This window comes from Zonotrichia albicollis, chromosome 13, assembly GCF_047830755.1.
Source record: "Zonotrichia albicollis isolate bZonAlb1 chromosome 13, bZonAlb1.hap1, whole genome shotgun sequence".
Taxonomy (NCBI): Eukaryota; Metazoa; Chordata; class Aves; order Passeriformes; family Passerellidae; genus Zonotrichia; species Zonotrichia albicollis.
The window spans coordinates 1,109,289-1,124,109 of NC_133831.1; the positions used below are offsets into that span (position 1 = coordinate 1,109,289).

Below are 14,821 nucleotides of genomic sequence, written 5' to 3' on the forward strand. Positions count from 1 at the left end.
GGGAATCGAGTGCTGGTGATGCAGCACTGGGCACTAAAATTCAAATCTTCAGGATTAAATTCAAAATTCAAACTTCAGGATTAAATTCAAACTTCAGGATTAAAGAGCTGCTGCTGGTGCAGCCCCACTGTGCACAACCCCCAGGGGATGGAGTGCTGGTGATGCAGCACTGGGCACTAAAATTCAAATCTTCAGGGTTAAATTCAAAATTCAAACTTCAGGATTAAAGACCTGCTGGTGGTGGCACAACCCCCAGGGAATCCGAGTGCTGGTGATGCAGAACTGGGCACTAAAATTCAAATCTTCAGGATTAAATTCAAACTTCAGGATTAAAGAGCTGCTGCTGGTGCAGCCCCACTGTGCACAACCCCGAGGGGATGGAGTGCTGGTGATGTGGCACTGGGCACTAAAATTCAAACTTCAGAATTAAATTCAAAATTCAAACTTCAGGATTAAATTCAAAATTCAAACTTCAGGATTAAATTCAAAATTCAAACTTCAGGATTAGAGAGCTGCTGTTGGTGGCACAATCCCCAGGGGATCCGAGTGCTGGTGATGCAGCACTGGGCACTAAAATTCAAATCTTGCCTGCAAATGCTGCTACTCCCTGAAATGTACATTCCAGTGTGTTAGTGACAGAGAGAGCAGTGTTCTGAAAAGCTGTTGTCTCAGAGAAAGATGACCAGTAATATATTATTGATGATGATCAGTAATATATTATTAATTATAAAGTCATTAACATTTGATCACAACTCTAATATCACAGAATCCCAGGCTGGTTTGGGTGGGAAGCTACCTTAAAGCCCATCTCATTCCAACCTCCTGCCATGGACATAGATATCCTCCACTAGTCCAGCTTGTTTCACATCCCATCCAACCCAGCCTTGAACAATTCCATAATACCATTATTTCTTGTACTTAAAAATACAAATTTAAGCTAAAAGTGGTTTCCTGTATTTTTCTAAAGGACAAGTATTACTACCAAAAATGGCAGTATTAAATAGGTAATTTTGCAAGCAATTCCTAACCAGCTCCTGCACTATATCCCACCAATCTTCAGAAAATTTGCTAATCTCAATATTCAGGATTTTGCACAGCAGGGTAGAGTTGAGAAATTAATCCTTTTAAAGTTGAATTTCAACAACTGACAAAGGCATGTGTTAGCTGAATTCTATTTATGGCATTCATCCAAATATCAAATAAAGCTTTCCTGGCTGTGTTTCAGTCATCCCCATTCACAGCTCAAAGAGGACTTTTATAAATGTAGACAGGCAGTATAAATCCTGGATCTTGTTTGCATCCAATTTTACACATCTCAGAAGGAGAGAACAACATTATTTAGGAATTGTCACTTCAAGGAACAGACCAGTAATGACTTACTGAGACATCTATCCCATGTGGTTGTAAACTGCAGACAGAAACCAAAGAAGATAAAAATACTCTTAAAACACCACTGTGGACAAGGCAGAGCAGCAGGTACACGAGCACAGAATCACAGAATCACAGAATCCCAGACTGGCTGAACTTGGAAGGCCCTCAAAGCTCAACTCACTGCACCCCTGCCATGGGCAGGGACACCTTCCACCAGCCCAGGCTGCTCCAAGCCCCGTCCAACCCGGCCTTGAAATGTTTAAAGAAACCCAAATACCAAGCGATCAAAGAACATCAGTAATAGCTATTTATCAACCCTTTAAAGCACCTGTGTTGTTTCAAAAATCAAAGTTCACCAGAAACGGAGGTAATCAGGCACTTCCTCAGGTACAACACACCACCTGAATTCAGGGACACACAGAATTCACCTGCCCCACAGTTTACTGTTGTCTTACAACATCTCTCAGCCTGTGCAGGTTTGCACCATTTTTTCTGATGGGGTTATTTTTGTCATCTCTTACAGTGGCTGTGAGCAAGAAAAGCAGCGGCGGCAATGAAAGGCACAAGATTCTTCCTTTTGAGGCTGTACCACAATATTTAGGGTGAAGCACAAAAGGCATTCTGACAGACTTCCAACACACTGTGGCCACCCCTTGGGTTCAGTACTTCATTACCAAGCTGGATGTACAGGCTGTGCTCCTGGGACCTGACCTGTCCTAGGAACTCTCGACAGGACACTGAGCATCTCGAGCCTCCCTGCCTTTGCTCCCTTCAACAGGTGTGTCCTTCCATCAGCACCAACACTGGGACAGGCTGTGCTTCCCACCATCCCCTTGCTTTCTGCTGCCACTCAACTGATAAACTTGCTGATAAACGCTGCTCTTCAAAGCACAGGCGATGCTCAGCAGAGCTCTGCTGAGTCTGACACCTCTCACACTTGAAGGGACCGACTCATGCTCAGGAAACCTGCAACAACCACTGCACCTGCAGGGATTCCTCAGGGAAACACAGATGGAGAAGGCTCGGGGGGATCTTATCCTCCCTGGCAGGAGGCAAGGGAGGCTCCTCTCACCAGTACCCCGTGACAGGACAGCAGGCAATGGGCAGCACCAATTAAATTATCTTACCCACGAGGACAGCCAAGCACTGGCTCAGGCTGCCCAGGGTGGCTGTGGAGCCTCTGTGAGGACACTCAGACCCTGCTGGGCACGGCCCCAGCACTGATTCCGTGAGCCCAGGGGTCCCTGCCAGCCCCAAGGGCTGAGCCTGAAAGCTGGCACTGCTTCCACAAGACTCACCCACATCCTCTCCCACCACCACAACATCTGACTCTTTTCAGAACTTGAACCTAAATCAGATTCCTGGGCTCTGCATCATTTACTTGTGAGATAAAACCAAGACTATTAGAAACTGTAATTATAAATTCCTCAGTAAATCTCCCTTAATAGGGATACACATTCCAAGCAAAGCTGCCTTTTTTACTCCCTAAGAAACAAAGCATACTCAATTATTAGCAGACCTCCTCATTCCTAAACTGAAAACAGAGTAAACTTTAAATTACATACAAGTCTTTCTCCACCACATATACAACCAGACTGTGGCATTTCTTGCTGAGTCCAAAACTGAATGAAGAGCCAAAAAAAGAACTAAGTTAAAACTAGATACCCCTATTCTGCCCCAAATAGTAAGGATTAACACATCTCCACGCTACAGGATCCTCGCTGCAAAGGCAGAAAACTGCCAGTTACCAGAAGCTCTGGACTCTGCAGCTGATTATTCCCCAATAACCCATGGTGCCCCCATCCAAACTCACTGACTCCTGCTGAGGGAATCCACATGCACAAAAACCACCAGGCTCCACGCAGGGAGGGACAGAAACTACGGATGTAGTGTCAGTTCTTCTGAACAGGAATGGAAACACCAGCATTTGGAAACCTTTCAGGACCATTCTTAAACCTCTCTCTTCCAGATGTTCACCCTCCTGGGCATTGACAGGAGCCCTGTCCATCTTCCCTGCCTGCCAAACCTCCCGACCTTCACCACAACTCAGCCTGCTTTTATTAGGGTCAGAACCTTCTGTTTCTTCAGCACATCACTTCAGTTTCATACACTTTGTAAGGCGACCCCAAATTCTTTCTAGTTATTTACAAAGCAACCATAAAATCTTTCCAAATGCTGAAGGACGAGTGATGGAAGGGAATGAAGAACAATTAGAGTGTATTTATGTAAACAGTGACAACATTCCTCAGTCTGGTTAAGTGATATTCACCTCACAGATGCCTCAGGGCTGTACAATATAGTAAAATAATGCACCTAAAGTTGGACATTTACATTTTAAACAGTGCTAAAGCACTGCTTGCTTTGCAAACAGCAGTTACTGGAGATTTTAGTGCGTGTTCATTAGCACTTGCTATTACTACACAGCTCAAAGCTGGATCTGAGAGTTTGCTTCAGTCAGTTCCTAAAACAATCGCTAATGACTGCTCAGCCTCATCAGTTTACTCTCCACATACCCACCGAGATAACACACATGATAACTGCAGAGACATGGCCACACACCTTCCTTCACCTGCACTTTGGCCACTCACCAACTCCTGCTGGTGCTCACCAGCACTTCTACACTTCAAAATTAGCTCAGGCCACTGCCTTTTTGTACAAAATGAAGTATTAGTTCTCTTTCACACTCACCACCCCTGGAAGTATTCAAGGAATGAGTGGACGTGGCAATGAGTGTTCTTGTCTGGTGAACAGGGTGGGGATCACACAGAAGTTGAACTCAACCTTAGAGGTCTTTCCCAAGCTAAATGATTCTGTGAAATACATTTCATATAAAACTGCATCATCTCTGTACCAGTGCAAAAGTCAGATCAAGGCTCCAGGATGACAACCATTCTTAGTTACAGATACCAAAAGGTAACTATGCTGTTGAAAATTTATAAATAAACATCAGATGCTTCATTTAAAAAATGAAAAATTTTAACCTACAACCTCAGAAATGTATGATGAGAAAATTCTACTTTTTAACAACACTAATCTGCAATACAGAATCACAGAACCATGGAATGGACCTAAAGTTCATCTCATTCCACTCCCTGCCATGGGCAAGGACACCTTCCAATAGACCAGGCTGCTCCAAGCCTCATCCAACCTGGCCTTGGACACTTCCAGGGACAGAAGAATTGGGCAGTGTATGGGGATTCTCTAAGAGAAAAAACAACAACTTTCAGAGAAGGACAAAGCACCCAAAACAAGTAAAAGTGACAATCAAAGTCTCAGAGGCAAAGCAGCACACATTGCTGCAGGGACAGGGCTGCCCTGCCTGCCCAGCCTCGGCACCAGGGCGGCACAAGGCACAGCAAACACCACAAAGGCACAACGCAAGGAGCGTTTCTGTCCCTGGCAGAGCCAGCTCAGCAGCTCCAGCTCATCTGCTGCCACCTGCACCACCTGATCCCAGTGCCCCAGAGCCCCCTTTCCTGCCGGGACACCACTCCTTGTGCAGCTGCACAGTAACCACACCAGGAAGCAGAACAATGTGAGAAAATCCGATCAGAAGTACAATACCCCCATTCTAGATCCGTTTCCCAACCCCATTCATCTCCCAACCACAAACAACAATTGTGCTGGCAGGATTCAGAGCACAGTCCATGGGTGAGAACAGACGGTGAGGAAAAGGGGCTGTTCAGACAGCTCTGCCACCGGAATATTCAAATTACACTCTGCAAAGCTGTGAATACAACGTCCTCCCCCTACCCCCAGCACCACACAATCATCGTGCAGCAACACATTCCAGAGTTTTGTTTTGAAAGCCAATAAAGGAGGAAGATTCCAAGGAGGAAAGGACATTTAAGGAAAGGCTGACGCACAAGTTTGGTTGAATCCATTTTGGTTAAGTCAGAATGTCCTGGGGGCAGCTGGCAGAGCTGCAAGGGGTGGATGGAGGGATCCATCCCTCACAGAACACTCAGCACAGCACAACCACCTTCTACCAGCTACAAAAAGAAGATAAAAATTACTACAAGAAGCAGCCAAGGCTGATTTCTATTCCTACAAGCTGCTAGTACTAGTTCTAACGTTCTACGTTATTTTTATAAAGCGTCTTTTCCAACCCTCTTTGGTAATTTAGTCACTGTCTTACTAGACTTATCCCTGGGATCACAGAAGGAAAGAGTTCTGGTAGGGAAAACGAAAAATCACCAAGCCCCATGTGCTGTATCCCAAATCCCAGCAAACACAAGTGGATTACAGTCAGTTCACATTTACGCATGAAGAACGTTTCAGTTTTGGCTATATGACGTTTTTAGGGCAAAAGAGCTATTTATCAGAATACTAACATTCTTCTTGTTGCTACCAAATTCCAGGAAGTCTCTCAGTTTTACAGCCACTCCATTGTGGAAAGCAAAATGCGGGACATGAATAAAAACTTCCAACTGCACTTGTGCTACAGTGCAAAAATGCCATTTTATTAGTACACACACATTATTGGGCAACTCAAAGTGAATGTATTAGCTAAATTAATCCCATGTTTAATCAGATTTAGTCCCTGACATCTGATGAACTGCTTTAATTACAGGTTTTCACCTCTGCCTGCTGCCAATGAAGACCAATGTTGCTCTGTTTGAATGCTGCAGATGATATTCAACCACAGGACAACCAGCCTCGAGGTTTTAGGTTTTATGCTCCAGTGGTTTTTCTACTACATTACTAATCTGTATGCACATTTGGGTTGGTTTATTCCAAAAAGGACAGTGTGTTATGTAAAGATGGGAAAGAAACATACTACAGCCTAAATATTTTCGGCATGAAGTGATGCATATTTTTGTTTATATCTTTAACTTCTTAGCAGGAGATATCACCCTTCTGCAATGGTTACAAAGCATTTCTTAATTATTATACATTATTTAATATCGACTATACATTGAAAGACTGGTTTTAGTCCTTCACACAAGTCTGAGGATGAGCTCCAGCCACAGGCCCTGGAATCCACACTTCCCATTTCTTTCACTTTTTTGTAGCAGCTACAACCAATACATGAAACATTTAGAGATCCTGTTGCAGAGACCTGCACGTTCAGTACAGTTTCACTATCATTTTAAGCCAATATAAGCTGCTGAAAGAACCAGTCCCACCTTTCCCCAAGGCCAGTTTCCACATGTCCCTTCCTTGAGTCAGCACAAGCCATTCACGGAGACCCACAGCGAACACAGGACACTCACCCCATTACAAACCAACATTTCTCCTCCCCTTTTCCTTTGGGAAACAAAAAGGGAGAAGCTGAGTTAATTTTAACACGATCAGCTCCCCAGTCCAGCTCAGTGGGGCCACGAGGAAAAGAGAGGAACACAGGCATAAATGAAATTACTGGAATGAGTTATCAGAGCAGAGTTTACATTATGGACTCTCACTGCAGGGTGAGTTTATATTACCCACTCACGCTCACCTGAGGTGTGGCGGCTTTCTGAGTTTTGTTTGACCTTTTTTTTTTACAAGAACATGAAAACAGAATTCTTAACTGAGATGGTGGTGCAAGCCAAAACTTTTAACACATGGTGCGGGGACAGGCTGATGACATCAGTCAGTTTGTCCAGACTTCTCTGGAATACGGGAGAAAACCAGAAAAAAAAAAATCACGCCGCTAAAAACTTCAGTCGTTGGGCTTCCAAACCTAACTTCGCTTTTTGCAATCACTGCATGCAGACTGGGCCACTTTAACTCCACCAAACCAAATCTGCTCTGTCAGAAACCCCAGCAACTCCTTAGATCACCCCAAGCTGAGGTTCCCAAGGCCGGGATCGACAGCCACAAGCACTGGGAGCGCAGGAATGCCACTGAGAGGAGAGGGCCTGGTCCAGCTCAACCTGGGGCTGGATTCCACCCAAACTGAGAGGGACTGGCCCCAGTTAAACCTGGGGCTGGATTCCACCCGCGGGGCGGCTGCGCTGCTAAAAGCAGAGCAGTCAGAAGAAACTACTCGCTCTAACACACCCTCATCATAAATGCATATTTGTGGTTCTCTGACTGTGTTCAGACCTTTTCCCTTTATCTCATCAGTTGTACTTGTACCCTGAGCCAGAGCACTTGTCCACGGGATAACTTATCTGCATCTATCTAGGGAAAAAAATAAAAGTACACTGGAGCGTGTTCTGATCACATGTTAACACCTTCTCCTAAATTTCAGCTAAAATCGTGCTCACAATCACTTTGCTATTCATTCTCAAGAAGTATATTCGTTGGTTCTAAAGTTTAGATTGCATTTCAACTTATCGTCTCCTTGATCTTTTGTTATGACAAAACATGAAAAGCAAAACTTGCTTTAACCTCTTTGTAACCCCTCTCTGTGCTCTACAGCTCTGCCGTGGCATCTTGCTGGGATCAAGCAGCTCTCTGCGACCACAACATCCTTCCCTCGCCCTCTTCCAGCTCTGAACCCACATCTCTGCACCGGAAGAAAAATACACTCTTGATTAATCAGTCTGAGACTCTTTTCCAACCTGAAACACTCAACCATTCCATTAAATACAAATGAATAAAAGAGAATTCATAGTAATACTGGGCAGTTCAGAAGTTCTGCGCATTTAACAAGTCCTTGAAGTAATTTTGTGACTTTCACAGAACATTTTTATTTTCAACATGTTACAAACTAACAGTGCACACTTATCAAATTTCCAGTAGGATAAATCATAACCTCAATGGGGTTTATCACCTGTATTGATAACTGAATTACTTTGTTCCAAAATACTCTTCCTACTGCCGGCACAAGGACTGAAACCAACCAGAACATATTGTGCTGGGCAACCAGAGAGCCTTGAGCCCCTCTAGTAACATCCTAAAAAAAACTTATAAGCTACCAGCGATAATTTTAAAGAGAGAGACAATGACTCTGAGCAGTTTGAGAGCTTCCAATATATACTTTAATTCATTAAAGTCTTCTTGTTTCTTATACCTTCATCTCCCACCAACACACAACTCAAAGTTAATGACCATATTACAGTCGTAAAAAAATTAAATCTTTACTGTTAACCATGTTAATGCTGTAACAACATTAAACTGGTTTAAACCTTCAATTCAGGGTAATAAGAGACTTTTCCATTTATTTTGTCGTACAGCCCCAAAATTGCTCCCCTCACCAGCTATACTGTGGGCAGGTGTGTGCAACAAACTACTAGTGAACCAGTAGTTTTTTCAAGTCTTTTAAACACGAGAAAATGAGTTAAAAACTCTGCAGTATGTAACACTTGTCCTCATGGACTTACCCATGTTCACGTGCACTTGTCAGAGCTCAAATTCGGTGTTGTGAAAACAGAAATTAATCTAATTTGCTTATAAACGCACTCCGTCCCCTCGGGGTCCAGCTCCCCAGACAACGCTGCTTCACCCCGGTGCTTTCGATAACGCCCGGAGATGCTCCGAGCTCCGGGCACCGGGACCCAGCACGCTCGGCTCGCCGGGCTCCGCTCCCGTTCTCAGCCCGAACCAGGGCATCCCGAGCGCTCCCGCTCCCCCGAGCCGAGCTCCCGGGAGACTTTCCTGAGCAGCTCGGGGGTCCCCGCCCGCCCGCGCTCCCCGTCAGCTGCCGCTCCAGGCCGGAGCGTGTCCGTGTCCGTGCCCGCGGCCGGGCGGGGCCGGCGGGGACCCCGGCAGGGACCCCGGGCGGGCCGCAGCCCCCCGCCGCCGGCCCCGCCGCCGGAACCTGTCGGGACACATTCTTGCGGCGGCCGCGGCCGGGCCAGGAATGCGGCCGGGGGAGCCGGGGCGGCCCCGCGCGGCCCCGGGGCCCCTCCGGCCGCGCATCCCGGGGCGGGGGCGGCGGGCGGGCGATGCCCCGCGGGGCCCGGGCCGGCCCGGAGCGCGGGCCCGGCGGTACCGGCGCTGCCCCCCCCCGCCACAGCCCGCCGCGGTCACTCACCCTTGGAGTAGAGCGACTTGGGGGACTCGAGGTCGAGGTCGGCGCTGAGCAGAGAGATGAAGTCCGAGGGCATCGCAGCTCCGCGGCCCGGCGGGGGCGAGGGGGCGGCGGGAGGAGGGGGGGCCGGGCCGGGGGGGGGCGCGGCTGCCTCCGCCGCGCGCGGAGCGGAGCGGAGGAGACACACGGGCCGGGGGAGCGCACGGTGCGCACGGCGGGGCCGCGGTCGGCGGGGCGAGCGGGCGGTCGGGCCGGGGCTGCGGGAGCGGGCGGCGCTCGCAGGGCCGGTGTGCAGCGGAGCGCGCCCGACGCCGCTCCGAGCCCGCTGCGCCTGCGCGGGGCACGGGAGGGGCCGGCGGGGAACGGCGGCGGCGCGGCCGCTCTGCGCGTGCGTGAGCGAGGCCGGGGACCGGCGGGGGCGGAACGGGCGCGCGTGCGCACGCGGGGGGGCGCGGGGGAAGAGTCTGGAAGGCATGGGGGGGCGCGATGGAGCCTCACGGGAGAGCCCAGCCCTGAGGGGAGCCGGGGTGAGGGCAGCCCCGCAGGGGAGCCCCCGGGATCGCGGAGCCGGGAGGGCCCTTCAAGGGCAGCCCCAGAGTGGGCTCTGAGGGGAGCCCCCGCGGTGAGGGGCCAGGCTGGTCCCTCAGGGGAACTGTTCTGGGGAGCGCCCCGGTGTGAGGGCAGCCGGCATGGAGCCTCAGGGAGCCCCCGGTATGGAGCCCCGAGTGAGAGGGCGGCAGCAGCGGCTGCCCCCACATCCCACGGCTGGGGCTGTGCCTCAGGGGGCTGTGCCCGACCCTCCTCGCCCGGTGCTGGGGGTCATGATGACACCCCGAGGGTCAGGGCGGGCTGTGGTGCCACCAGAGCTCCATCCAGCCGCAGGGCTCTGCCATGGAAACCCACAAGGAAGAGCTGCCAAACCCACTGGCGGTTATTGTCCCAAAAAACCAGCTATTTCCAAAGAAGGTGAAAATGCAAAAGTGGTGTCAACAGTGCGTTATCATTGACACGGATGGCAGCTGCCTGAAGACACAAGTGCCCCACATGTGGGGAGTCGGGGAACACAAGCACTAAGTCCTTGAGGGGGAGTTTGGGAGTCCCTTTCCCTGAAAGGTGTAAGAAGGGGGAGGAGGTGTGGAAGGGTGTCCCGCAGAGACGTACGATTACTTTTCCAAAGTGTCCAAAATCTGCTTTGAAAGTGGGGAAAGGATGGGAAAATAAGACGGGTTGTGTGTGAGTGGATGGAGGTGCCAGGCGAGTGCTTAAGCTGTGAAAAATGGAGGCGGAAGGAGCTGTGAACAGCTGCCGCGTGCCTCCGGCGCCGCACAGGGTCCAGTTTCCCTGGGACACCAAAAGGTTGGCTGCCGTCCCTCCTGCTGCCAGCTCCTTGCCAGTCAGCGCTTGGATCCCAGCGAAATCTCCCTCTGAAAGCACTCAGTAGCCTTCATGCCCTCGAGAGCCAGTGGAGACCCCTTGAGCCCCATGCCCTGCTGGTCAGTTGGTCACTGTGGGATGGCCACACTGGTGTCCTCAGCAAGCACTCGGCCACAGTCCCACGCTTGTGACACCACTGAGCTGGTCCTTGGAGCACTGGCGCTCTCTCCTGCCATGTTACCCTGTTTTGCCACATCCCCTGCCCGCAGAGTGCCAGGCAGTGCCCGTGGTGGCAGGGTGGGACACGTGTGGTGTCCCTGTCTCACAGCCCTGGCAGGGCAGGGGCAGCTGCACGGTGCGTGGTTGATGGCATTTGAAGTTGGTTTCTCTTTCATCCCAGACAAGCTACTTTAATTCCTGGAGCTGTCCTGGCTTTTCATCTCCTCCACCTGACTTCATTCATGGTGTGGCAGGAGGGCACAGGACTCCAGTACATCTGTGGATTTCATCCTGTCCATCAGCCATTCGCAGCTGGTGACCAGCCCCTGCCCAGGGTGTGCCATGGAAGTCTCCAAGACCCTTCCCTGGGCAGTGACAGCCGGGATGCAGCCATCCTGGTGCCCAGGAACACTCCGTCATGGCTCACTGCAGTTCTGCTGCTGTCTCAGGGTGCTGAGCACAGCATTGTTCAAGTCAGGCACGAGTGTCCTCCCTGGTTAAAGGCCTTCCAAAAGGGTTTGCTGTGATCACTGAGCCCCTCAACCAAATGTCCAGGAATGGGGCAGTCACAGCTTCCCTGGGCAACCTATGCCATGTCCTCACCACCCTCTCAGGGAAGAATTGTTCCCCAATAGCTCATCTAACCCTGCCCTCTGGCAGTGGGAAGCCATTCCCCTTGTCCTGGCACTCCAAGGTCCCTCTCCAGCTCCCTTGGAGCAGGCATACTCTGGAGAGCTGAAGGGAAAGGTTCCCCTTTGGCAATCTCAAGCCTGATGACTTCAGAAGGAAAGGAGGATTCACCTGTGCCAGGCAGGGATTGCCCTGCCTTGCAAGGGAGGGAGGAATGTCTGTCCATGAGGGGAGGGAGAGCTACTGCTGGCACTACAGAACTGAATTGTTTGGGAAGCATCCAGGGAAAACAATGTAAGACTGTGCTATACTCACCTCCTGTCTGAGTGTTGAGGAAAACAGAGGCTCTTGGAGAAGGTGCCACCACCAGACGGGCTGTGGTGGGGAAGGAAAACAGACCTTAGTCCTGAAAGGGAAGGGGCAGAGGGAGCACTGAGGGACGGAGTGCTCAGGGAAGGAGGAGCTCAGCACAGAGAAGGTGCCTTTGGGAGGCTCAGGCATCCATGGCTGGGCAGTGACAGGACAGCACTGAAAGCCCTGCTGGCCCAGCAGCAGCAGCTCCACGACAGCTGCTGGAGCGTGTTTGGCTGTGAAGGGCTTTGCAGAGTCCTGGGAAGGGCTGAACTGGGACACCACAAATAACAACACAGAACAGGGGTCAAAACAGAGAAAAAAGAATCCTGCTGCTCCATGGAGCGAGGCAGGAGCAGCCTGGCCATGCAATCCCACCTGTGCTCACCTGGCCTGGGGGAACCTCTAAAGCTGGAAAGAGAGAGGCCCTGCTGCTCCCAGCATTCCAAGACAGGGAGGCAATGGGCAAAGGACAAATCTGGAGAAAGAATTAATAATTTGGTTTTTTGGGAGGACCAAACAGTCCTGGACAATAAGAATTTAAAAGGACTAAATAAATGATTAGTCAGTCCATGGTGCAGCACAGAGCAGCAGAACTGAGGGGAATAACCATACTGAGGCAGGTCAAGAAAGCACACATCCAAGATTCCCTGGGATCCAGTCAGAGCCATAAACTCCTCTTGTTTTGTGGGCCCCAGAAGGTGGAAAAGCTTTGGGAGCAGGCTGCAGCGGTTCTGTGTCATTGAGGTATTTTCTCTCTTTATTATAAAGTTCCTCTTCCTGCAGAAGCAGCCGGAGAGCAGCAGGTGTGAGGGGGAAGGAGCCTAAAGCGGGATCGTGGGGACAAATTAGCAGGTGCCTGCAGAATATCACTAACCCCGTCTGCGATTCCGGAGCCGACGTAGGTGTTTTATTTTCTAGCGGTGTTAGAAAGACTGTCAGAAAATAATTAGGCTCTGTCAACAGTTCCCCTATTCCCAGATTACTTACGACTTCCTGACTCATTAGAGCTGCCGAGGCTGGCAGGAAACCTGTTTTATAGTAATTTCTGTTAGTGGTGTCCCTGGAGGAGAGACAACACGGTGCGGGTGACACCAGCGTGTGACACCAGCGTGTGACATTGGCGTTGGCTTCACCCTCGTGATGGAGGCGCCGGGGCTGTGCAGGGTGGTTACTGCTGGCAGGAGGCACCGTCCCTCTGTCCCCGTGCTGGTGACAGGGAACAGGACACTTGGCTGCGGGGCCGACGCTGGGCAAGGTCCAGCTGTAGGTGCACGGGATTTGTTGGTGTCCTGAAAGCATTCCTGGTTCGTGAGCGTTTTAAAAACAGAGGGGACACGTAAATCCCGTTAACGGGGTCTTTCCATTTCATCCTGGAATAAAGCCACCACAGCCTCCCTGCGCCAGAGCGGGAGCTGCCATGTGCAAACACAAGTTGGCTGTGTCAGGACTCTTCTGGGGCCCACTGGCCCCTGAATTTTACCAGCTCTGCCTCAGATACCCTGCAAATCCTCCTCGGTGCTCGGAGGAGCAGGACCATGCACAGTACTGACCCTGCAGCGCTTGGAAGCAGATTTAAAAATAGTTCTGAAATCTTGTTTATTTCTCTGATTTTTGGATCCAATTCCTCTAGATCAAAGATAAATAAAGTTTACAGTCAGACGGTGCTTGCCAAGAACACAAAGCCCAACGTTCCTCCCCAAAACTTGCACTTCCCACTCAGTTCATGCCCTTTTCCCCTACATTATCTCAGCTGAAATCCAGGACTAAAGCAGATATTCCCATTGATTTTCCATGCCCTTTTCCCCAGTCAGCACCTTGCTGACCTCCAGCTCCCTCCTGTGAGGCTCCAACCAGGTACTGCTGCCCTGAGGCTGCCTATGGTACCGTGAGATCCATAATTAGGCAAACTTCAAGAGCCTGATCCTGCTGACAGCCATGGGAGTGGGATGTTACATCCTTTTATAAGCAGACATGCAAATAGGACACAAAATCTATGGTCTCCATGTCATCTTTCCACTGAAAACAGCCCTCCTACACACTCTTCTCATGGAGGTGTGAGTGTGGGAGCCCTGGGACCAAGGGGCAGCAGTGCCACCATCACACACCATGTGGGTTCTTCCAGAGAAAACCCCTGCCCATGGCTGCTCTGCCACCTGCTCATGGCCCTCCCAAAGGGGTGATTGGGATTATCAGGGTGATGCAGGGAGCTGCCCTGCTGCAGATTCTGAAACTCCCACTGTAATCACAGCATGGAATATTGTATGGACTCAGGAGCTGCTTGTGCAGAGCTGAGCCCCAAACTGCTGCTTCCCCAACACCCACAGGCACCATGGGTCACTCAGCCACACACGGTGCTATCATCCTTGGCACAGGCTCAGCACCAGCTTCTGCCAAGGACAAGATTCTTCCTCTACCAACAGGAAGGCAAATCCCTGGTCTGCCACAGCTCACCAACACTGGATATTTGAGCCCTGCAACATGGGGCTTACACATTCCACAGCAACAGGGATGGAGTTACTAAACACCCCACACCTGGGGGAAGACAAGGTCCTGTACCTGTTTGTTTATAATAATGAGTTTATTGAACACAGCAAACACACAGCCTGGCACCTCCTGCCAGGCAGACAATCTCCAGGTACAAGAAATGGCATTTAGTGGGTGCCTGCATCACGGAACATGCACCAGCTCCCCCCAGGAACACCCTCAGAGCTCCCACAAACCGTCAGCCCAATTAGCAGTTACATTCTGCCAGCCCAATTAACAGCTCCATTCTGTGTCACCAGGAACTCGGGGTGGTGCAGAGGCAGCAAGGGCCGCACTGCACTCGCAGGCAGCCCTAGCAGGCTCGCATTAACCACAGGAGCTGCCTGTGCTCGCATTGGCAGCTCCTCACTGAAGCTCTCCTCCGCAGCACCTGAAGGGAGCGGAGCACAGCCCAGATTGAATTCCACCCACAGAGGTTCCTGCGGG

At 50.5% G+C, this 14,821-nt stretch overlaps 1 protein-coding gene across 3 annotated transcripts in view; it reads right to left on the reverse strand.

Moving 5' to 3' along the window:
* The window catches only part of NFAT5 (nuclear factor of activated T cells 5), a 54,059-nt gene extending 44,422 nt beyond the window's left edge, over positions 1–9,637 (reverse strand). For 2 of the 3 annotated variants that reach the window (XM_074550650.1, XM_074550649.1), the window contains exon 1: positions 9,278–9,636. In XM_074550650.1, coding sequence (XP_074406751.1) covers positions 9,278–9,350 — 73 coding nt within the window. In that variant the 5' untranslated portion in view covers positions 9,351–9,636. Of the gene's footprint in view, positions 1–9,277 lie in introns of all 3 variants that reach the window. The other variant, XM_074550651.1, reaches the window with a different exon arrangement.
* Between the last annotated feature and the right edge of the window lie 5,184 nt (positions 9,638–14,821).